Source organism: Amphiprion ocellaris, chromosome 4 (genome assembly GCF_022539595.1).
Source record: "Amphiprion ocellaris isolate individual 3 ecotype Okinawa chromosome 4, ASM2253959v1, whole genome shotgun sequence".
In the NCBI taxonomy this organism is placed as follows: Eukaryota; Metazoa; Chordata; class Actinopteri; family Pomacentridae; genus Amphiprion; species Amphiprion ocellaris.
This window is the reverse complement of record NC_072769.1, coordinates 25,582,956-25,591,862: the sequence shown is the minus strand read 5'-3', so window position 1 is coordinate 25,591,862 and position 8,907 is coordinate 25,582,956. Positions and strand designations below refer to the sequence as shown.

General features: G+C 43.4%; 3 protein-coding genes across 3 annotated transcripts; 1 reads left to right on the top strand and 2 right to left on the bottom strand.

Annotated features, from left to right (window-relative positions):
* The first annotated feature begins 1,261 nt into the window (after positions 1 to 1,261).
* On the top strand, positions 1,262 to 1,943 carry LOC111567747 (histone H1-like). Its single transcript, XM_023269041.3, has one exon. The coding sequence runs from the start codon at positions 1,288 to 1,290 to the stop codon at positions 1,891 to 1,893; it is 606 nt and encodes a 201-aa protein (XP_023124809.2). The 5' UTR covers positions 1,262 to 1,287; the 3' UTR covers positions 1,894 to 1,943.
* Positions 1,944 to 3,519: 1,576 nt separating this feature from the next.
* Positions 3,520 to 3,971, bottom strand: LOC111567749 (histone H2B). Its single transcript, XM_023269043.3, has one exon. The coding sequence runs from the start codon at positions 3,927 to 3,929 to the stop codon at positions 3,555 to 3,557; it is 375 nt and encodes a 124-aa protein (XP_023124811.1). The 5' UTR covers positions 3,930 to 3,971; the 3' UTR covers positions 3,520 to 3,554.
* Positions 3,972 to 5,465: 1,494 nt separating this feature from the next.
* Positions 5,466 to 8,476, bottom strand: LOC118470200 (histone H1-like). Its single transcript, XM_055010312.1, has one exon. The coding sequence runs from the start codon at positions 8,444 to 8,446 to the stop codon at positions 7,841 to 7,843; it is 606 nt and encodes a 201-aa protein (XP_054866287.1). The 5' UTR covers positions 8,447 to 8,476; the 3' UTR covers positions 5,466 to 7,840.
* Positions 8,477 to 8,907: the final 431 nt, after the last annotated feature.

The following is an 8,907-nucleotide window of genomic DNA, read 5'->3' as shown; positions in this document are numbered from 1 at the left end:
GACCTTTTTTCGTTCCTGTTTCTGACTGATTTTATTTTTTGTTTATTCTAAATATAAAATAAAAGTCAAAGCATTTTTAAAATTTCGTACATCCGTTTTTGATCATGAAGGGAAAAACGCCTTGTATTACAATTTTAATTTTTGTACTTTAAAATGAAGATCAAATAACCAATTGATTTTTGTTTTTTAATACCCGTTTCAGAACTGAAAATCCAATTGCCAGATAAATACACGGACTTATGTGCCATTATTTTTTAAAAATTTATTTTTATTTTTTATTTTATTTGTTTATTCATTTTTTTTTTTTTTTACAGTTTCCGCTCATTGTATTCAGTCGATTAATAGTTTCTTGCATCGCTTCACAAAACCAGCCCACAATAACTAAATGTGTCGATCAGGATTAATAGAAAATTAGTAACTGTAAATTAACAGGAAATCTCAGTGTCAGTAATTCCATACAAGATCTATATATTATGTGGTCCCTCATAAATGTATGGAAGAAACATGAATGTAACTAAAAGATTTCCGAATCCATGTATTTAAACATACAAATGATACCATAAGACGATTTCTACACTTTATAATATATACACACATTTAGAAAGACAACGTGGATCTGAATACAGAATACAACAAAAAACTTCTAAAAAATCCTAAATATTCAGAGAGAAGATGTAACGTTAGTTATATCAGAGATTTATTTAAGTGTCGGTGCTTCTATAATCCAGCATTTAGTCCAGACAGAGTTTCAGCGGATCATTCAGACACCAGCAGACCCCGAGCACCGGCAGCGTCCGTGTGTTTACCGGCGGCCGAAACTCTCCGTTTCCAGGCTAACAAAACAGCGCAGCGCCGCCGTTTTCCTTCCACTGTGTCCTCACATGTTTCTGCTAAACGGAACACCGATGTTCCACCGGAGACGAAGAGCTTTTAGTCGTTTTAGGAGCACAAATGTGCAGAAAAGTGTCAACGAGCCGCCCTCGGTCACCGTGTGTCCGACAGCTTGGAAGCCTCCTGGAAGCGAGAGACAAAGAGCTGGAAGCCGAACATGAGCCGAGTGTGGAGGGACACGCGTGTCGTCGGCGTGGCAGCGACCGTGGAGTGTGAAAAGATGATTTTGTGCGTCTTTTGTGTCCAAAACGTAACGGAGAAAACACAAATGTGGCCACGTTTGAGGAGGCGGCAGCCCGGTGTGGTGTGTTGCCTCTTTATGGTTCTCATGGTGTTTATAAGTCCCGCCTCCTGTCTGCAGCTCGAACACTTTGAGACAAACAGGGACAGAGAAACATGGCAGAAGAAGCTCCAGCAGCTGCACCGGCTAAAGCCCCGGCCAAATCCCCGAAGAAGAAGGCGGTCCGGTCCAAGACGGACGGACCCAGCCTCCCGAAGCTGATCGTCGCCGCTGTGGCCGAGTCCAAGGAGCGGAAGGGGATCTCACTGGCTGCGATCAAGAAGGTGCTGGCGGCCAAGAAAGTGGATGTGGCGAAGTCCAACAAACGCATCAACACCGCCGTCACCAAGATGGTCACCAATGGGGTTTTGATCCAGACTAAGGGTACCGGAGCCTCCGGTTCCTTCAAGCTCGCCAAGACGGAGCCCAAAGTCTCCAAACCGGCCAAGAAGGTGATCAAGAAGAAGGCTCCCGCTAAAGCCAAGAAACCCGCCGCCTCCGCCAAAGCTAAGAAACCTGCCGCGGCCAAGAAGGCAGCAGCTAAGAAGACAGCGGTCAAGAAGTCCCCGAAGAAGGCAACGGCCAAGAAAGTCGTCAAGAAGACGCCGAAGAAGAGCCCCAAGAAGCCTGCCGCTAAGAAGCCCAAAGCTGCAACCAAGAAACCCGCAGCCAAGAAAAGTGCAGCCAAGAAGCCTGCAGCTAAGAAAGCTGCAAAGAAGTGAAGCTGCTTCATCTCCACTCACTCATCAGCAAAGGCTCTTTTCAGAGCCACCACAGCCTCCACTAAAGAGCTGCTGCCTCACTCATCACTACATCAGCACTCTCACAATACATTGATTACATTTATGGATCAACCTTTAGTCACAGAAAACATAATACATTTTTGTGAAAATTTAGTCGTATTAAGTATACAAAATAGGAACCAGACAGATGCTCATTGAGAGTTTGCCCAAATCGCTTTCCAGGCTGATTTTAAACTAAATAAATGGTGACTATCACCATGGATGCTGAGCTCTGCTAGTGAACGTGTGTGGCTCTGAAAAGAGCCGTTGTGCCAGGTGTAAAGTGAGTGCTGTGGGTCTAAGCTCTCTCTCCACGAATGCGGCGGGCCAGCTGGATGTCTTTGGGCATGATGGTGACCCTCTTGGCGTGGATGGCGCACAGGTTGGTGTCCTCGAAGAGACCGACCAGGTAAGCCTCGCTGGCCTCCTGCAGAGCCATGACAGCGGAGCTCTGGAAGCGCAGGTCCGTCTTGAAGTCCTGAGCGATCTCTCTGACGAGGCGCTGGAAGGGCAGCTTGCGGATCAGCAGCTCTGTGGATTTCTGGTAGCGACGGATCTCTCTCAGAGCCACGGTACCGGGACGGTAACGGTGAGGCTTCTTCACGCCGCCGGTGGCCGGCGCGCTCTTACGGGCAGCCTTGGTGGCCAGCTGCTTCCTGGGAGCTTTTCCTCCGGTGGATTTACGAGCGGTCTGCTTGGTTCTGGCCATTCTGCTTCCTCTGTCTTCACTGGTTCAACAATAAAATACAAGTGGAGACTGAGCGGCAACAGCGAGCTTATATGGAGAGCGGCGGAGCAACGGAGGCTCTGATTGGTCCAGAGGGGTGCAGCACGTACAGTATCCGAGCGTGTATTGGATGGAATGAATGTGACGTTTGAAATAAACTCCTCCTCCACAGCAGCCGCCATGTTTCATAAATCCTGATTTACACTCGTCTCTTATTTTATACTGAATAATTTGAATGTATTTTATTTGTTCGAATATTTTATTCTATTTTCCTTTGAAAAAATAACTCACTGTGGAAATTTTCTTGGCTCATAGAAAACAAGATAAAGACAACGATAAAGAAGGAAGTCTGTGTTTAAAGGAAAGTAGTTTTGTAAAAACGGGAATATTCAAATCAATGTCTAAAGTTTTGCTGCATAAAGGAGCTTTAGTGTGGTGTGTAGTGAAATCCTGTGTGCTTATACTAGCTTGTTGCTTTTTGTGTGAAATGCTTCATGCTAGTAGAACAAGGAATAGTTTCAAGTTTGGTCGTAAAAGAAAACAATAGTAAAATACACATATAATCAGCTATCAAATACGTATTTAGTAATTAAGTATTGGAAGTACTAGTATTGGAGTTAACACTGCTGTCTTTCAGATTTCAGTTATTGATGTTTTCTGAAGAAGATGTGTGTAATGAAAAACCAAGACATCTGTCTGCTTATATTTATTTGTTCTTCTGAAAGATAATTTAACGGAGAAAGAAATGATTCAGACCATTATGTTTAGTTCTATAGATCACATAGTGTGGACACAGCTGAAAGTGGATCTAAAGCTCTGCAGATCAAGTGTGTGGCTCTTAAAAGAGCCGTTGTGTGTTGGATGATGAAGGTGTTTACTTGGAGCTGGTGTACTTGGTGACGGCCTTGGTCCCCTCAGACACGGCGTGCTTGGCCAGCTCACCGGGCAGCAGCAGTCTGACGGCGGTCTGGATCTCCCTGGAGGTGATGGTGGAGCGCTTGTTGTAGTGAGCCAGGCGGGAGGCCTCGCCGGCGATACGCTCGAAGATGTCGCTGACGAACGAGTTCATGATGCCCATGGCCTTGGACGAGATGCCGGTGTCGGGATGGACCTGCTTCAACACCTTGTACACGTAGATGGCGTAGCTCTCCTTCCTGCTTCTCTTCCTCTTCTTGCCGCCCTTTCCGGCGCTCTTGGTCACCGCTTTCTTGGAGCCCTTCTTCGGGGCGGACTTGGCTGGTTCTGGCATCTTTCTCCGTCACTGTAATAACAACTGAAGTAGAGAGCAGAGAGAGGCTCTTCTTATACAGGCCGCATGGAAATACGACTACGCAGCCCCCCGTCTGTCATTGGCTGATCTGCTCAGCTGGTTGGAGTCTGGTTTCCATGGAAACGACACAGAAAGCTGGAGACCTCTGGCAGTTTCAATGTAGTTCTTCAGATGTGACCACTGTTCCCTCTAAGCTGCGCACTGCTGACACGGTCTCCGCGCACAGAATATCTGCGCTGCGCACAAAAAAAATCCAACCTAAATTGAAAATAAAATAAACACATAATTCATCCTGTGCTATTTTTCAGTGTGAGTCAGTGAGTGATCGGTGACTGGCTGCTCCAGCCAATGATGTGATTTACATCCGTATTTTTGCAGCTAATCAACGTCATTTACAGGCGTATGTGCAGCCACCATTGTTCTAGCTAGCAGAGCGGTGTGGCTGATGTGGAGTGAAGGCCGCTAATGACGCTAAGTGCTGCTTCTGACCCTTTATAATAATGGCAAAACGAACTGGCAGTGGCACATCCCCTCACCAAGCCAAAAAAAAAAGAAATGTGGTTCTTTTAAGATGGAATGGCTGTGAGAGTTAGAGTTGCAACCAGTCCCTTAAAATATGGAATTGTTCTTTATTTGACAATTAATTGGTCCGTGTTTTCATAAATGTCCCATACATGTCTGTCACACACTCATCAAAACTGTGTAATGAACAAACTAAAAGAGGAAATATTAAGACCCGGAATATCACACCCGGAACTCCACCACGTCCAAAGAAGCAAACACATTTAGAAAATTACAGACATGAGTGGGAAGAGTTGAACCCCTGGTAATAGGTACAGGGCAAACTGTGTTTTCTGTTGCTCATGGACTGGCTGAAGTAAGGCAGCATCAGGAGACCAACATGTAAGAAACATGAGAACAGAGAGAACCCAAACAGCAGGTCACAGTTTATCATCCTCAATCATCTCCTGAAGTCGATACGGTAAGGGACATCAGTATCTGGTTGTTAATTTACTAGACAATGCTTTTAATCATGCTGATGTGGTCCAAGACGCAATTTAATGATTTTAATGACTTTAAAGACTCTACAGCAATTTAGAGACTCAATAAATGCCTAAGTTGTTGTTTTGTTGTTGTTGTTGTTGTTGTTGTTTTTTAAATGCTTTTTAGTTTTTAATAAACATTTTTAATAGCCTATATGTGATCAATAAATGGCCTTTGCCTATCTAAAGAAAAACTCACTCAGAACTCTATGTTAACAGTACTAAATAAATCAATAAATACATGCATACACACATATATAAGTTAATACATTAATTGTGTGAAGATAAGATTTAGATTTAGATGAAAAAAAGTCTGTCGAGAATTTCTTTGTACAGTATTCTGCATCCAGTTTTTTATGTTTTTGCAGAATCCAGTATTGTTCACTGGTTGGTCATTACATTTTATTAGTATGGTTTCATTGTTTAAAATGAGGCCACTTCTTTTCAGACAGAACATGTGATCATAAAACAATACAAAATTGTTAGTTCCATGTTAATAAAGCACTTAAAGCTTTAAGTATGGCTAAATGCTTTTTTCAAAATTAAATATATCACTCCTTAGGTGGTAGTGGCCCCAAGTTCAGTAAAGTTGGAAAGATATTCACAGATTCGGACTTCCAGCATCAATAACTCATTAGATATAGGTTGTCAAAACATAAACGGTGCCTCTTTCCCATTGTTGCAAGGCAGACAATGTGCTACAAGCCCAGTTTTATCAAAAGTAGCTGTCTTTCAAGCTACAGGAATAACATTGGTGTCTACGGAGTGAACAGGGTCCGTCTGCAATTTGCAAAACCGCTGCAACAGTAAAGAGAGACAAATATTCAATAACTTCACTCTTATACATTGTAGTGTCACTAAAATCACTGCAGCCTTCAACTGGCTCCTGTTGACAAAGTGTTTTAACAGAAATATAAATGCTGTAATTTGATTCTTTTAATGAACCATGTAACTTGAATGGATGTGATGCTGGTGTGACCACAGTGCACACGTCTGATGTTGCTCACAGTGGTCCAAGGGACGCTCAGGGAGTTTGTGTGTTTGCTCAGACTCATGAAAAGTTAGAGGGAACATTGTTTATAAGATACATAAAGATACCATGGCAATGCATACTGAAGAGAACTAAAACTGACAACATTACAATTACTGCATTTCACAGTCTCATAAAACAGTTCAATAACCGTAGAGCTAAGACTGTTTGATCTTACAAAATAAGAACTGACCGTAGTTTAGAAAAATAAGATAAATTCACACTGTGGCAGTAGCTTAGATTGACTATTTACTGACCACTAACATCATGACCAGAAGATGAGTGTACATAATGCTTTCATGCACCCGATAACTGTTTTGTGCATGGAATCATCTTGTGAACACCTTTAGAGTTAGAGGATACATCAGCAGGAACAAATCAACAAGGTCTGCTTTAGTTTGTTTCATGCAGTTTGCTGCAGTTCCTCCATAGGTCACAAAATCTGGTTTATTGGATGTGGCTGGTCATTGTGATATTTTAAAAACCCTGTTCCTATTTTGCTTATTTTAAAGGGTAGTTATTGTGTTGGTCTAGACTTATCAGGTGAACATCTTCATCTTCCTCCAGATTGGTCACCTCTGCTTCACCATTCAGGAGTCTATCAGACAAATGGCCTGTTTCTCCTCGGTACCTGGTACTCTCTATCTGAGTGGTCACTATCAGTCAACTTTAACTGCATCTTTTTATACTGTAGGAATGACTGTGATGTAGCACATATCAGTTTGGGGATCTTTTAAGTCTAGATGATTCAAAACCTCTGATAGTTTTAAACTGTTTAGAAAAAAAAGAAACATAGGATAAATTGGATAAACAGCCAAAACCTTTGACAAATAGCGTGACACTATGACTATGTATTATGCTAGCAGCAACAAATGTTGTCATGCTTACATTTACTCTCCTTATGATCAAAAGATGCATGCAGGGAGAAAATTCTCATTATATATCAGTAGTAGACCCTTTTAAAAATGTATGTACAAAATATCTCAGTTACATCTGTTAATTAAGGTATTTAAATTCTTCTTGTACAAGTTTGAGGCAGACATCTCCTTCCATCGGTGCAGGCAGGAAGTAAAGAGGCCTAGTCATGTGACCATTCACACTAGTTACATGATGTTGATGCAATTTAGAGGAGACAACCTATTCTTTGATTTTAAAACTTGCATGAACTGTCCAATGCCAAAGCAGCACTTTTAGAGAATAAAAATTAAAAGAAAACTGAGCAGCAACAACTGTTGCCAGTGGGATTAAATGGGATAAGTTTGGACTAATTGTTTAATAGTAATCCAAAGATAATTTTTTTTTTTAAGTTCAGCTTATATTAGTACGCATTTACAGTGTGATAGTGCTGTTGAAAACATGTAGTCAAATTTATTTCTGCTATTTTGACATTTTTTTCTTTCCATTTTTCTTTTTTAGGTTATTGTTCTTTTTGACAAAGACAAATAAACTAGGAGGTAACAGTACCTTCTGAGATGGGAAGAGCTCAGTCCTGCTCCTTTAAAATGGTGAAGATTATTATAAAAGGCATAAGTATTTAACGCAACATAATGGAATTGCAAGTTATTTTTAATTTAGCATATTTAAGTGCTGCTCCTTTAAAAGCCAGCATGTTTTTCACGTTTAACAGACTGATTTATAGTAATTTAGAATTTAATAGTTTAGAGCTGAATGTAGAGTTTCCACCTTGTTGAGCTTTAAAATGTGAGCAGTGATGTTGAGTGCTGATGTAGTGATGAGTGAGGCAGCAGCTCTTTGGTGGAGACTGTGGTGGCTCTGAAAAGAGCCTTTGCTGATGAGTGAGTGGAGATGAAGCAGCTTCACTTCTTTGCAGCTTTCTTAGCTGCAGGCTTCTTGGCTGCACTTTTCTTGGCTGTGGGCTTTTTGGTTGCAGCTTTGGGCTTCTTAGCGGCAGGCTTCTTGGGGCTCTTCTTCGGCGTCTTCTTGACGACTTTCTTGGCCGTTGCCTTCTTCGGGGACTTCTTGACCGCTGTCTTTTTAGCTGCTGCCTTCTTGGCCGCGGCAGGTTTCTTAGCTTTGGCGGAGGCGGCGGGTTTCTTGGCTTTAGCGGGAGCCTTCTTCTTGATCACCTTCTTGGCCGGTTTGGAGGCTTTGGGCTCCTTCTTGGCGAGCTTGAAGGAACCGGAGGCTCCGGTACCCTTAGTCTGGGTCAGAACCCCCTTGGTGACCATCTTGGTGACGGCGGTGTTGATGCGTTTGTTGGACTTCGCCACATCCACTTTCTTGGCCGCCAGCACCTTCTTGATCGCAGCCAGTGAGATCCCCTTCCGCTCCTTGGACTCGGCCACAGCGGCGACGATCAGCTTCGGGAGGCTGGGTCCGTCCGTCTTGGACCGGACCGCCTTCTTCTTCGGGGCTTTGGCCGGGGCTTTAGCCGGTGCAGCTGCTGGAGCTTCTTCTGCCATGTTTCTCTGTCCCTGTTTGTCTCAAAGTGTTCGAGCTGCAGACAGGAGGCGGGACTTATAAACACCATGAGAACCATAAAGAGGCAACACATCGCACCGGGCTGCCGCCTCCTCAAACGTGGCCACATTTGTGTTTTCTCCGATACGTTTTGGACACAAAAGACGCACAAAATCATCTTTTCACACTCCACGGTCGCTGCCACGCCGACGACACGCGTGTCCCTCCACACTCGGCTCATGTTCGGCTTCCAGCTCTTTGTCTCTCGCTTCCAGGAGGCTTCCAAGCTGTCGGACACACGGTGACCGAGGGCGGCTCGTTGACACTTTTCTGTACATTTGTGCTCCTAAAACGACTAAAAGCTCTTCGTCTCCGGTGGAACATCGGTGTTCCGTTTAGCAGAAACATGTGAGGACACAGTGGAAGGAAAACGGCGGCGCTGCGCTGTTTTGTTGGCCTGGAA

Coding starts and splice junctions, on each gene's coding strand:
- LOC118470200 (XM_055010312.1), bottom strand. CDS start 8,446: ATGGCAGAAGAAGCTCCAGCAGCTGCACCGGCTAAAGCCCCGGCCAAA.
- LOC111567749 (XM_023269043.3), bottom strand. CDS start 3,929: ATGCCAGAACCAGCCAAGTCCGCCCCGAAGAAGGGCTCCAAGAAAGCG.
- LOC111567747 (XM_023269041.3), top strand. CDS start 1,288: ATGGCAGAAGAAGCTCCAGCAGCTGCACCGGCTAAAGCCCCGGCCAAA.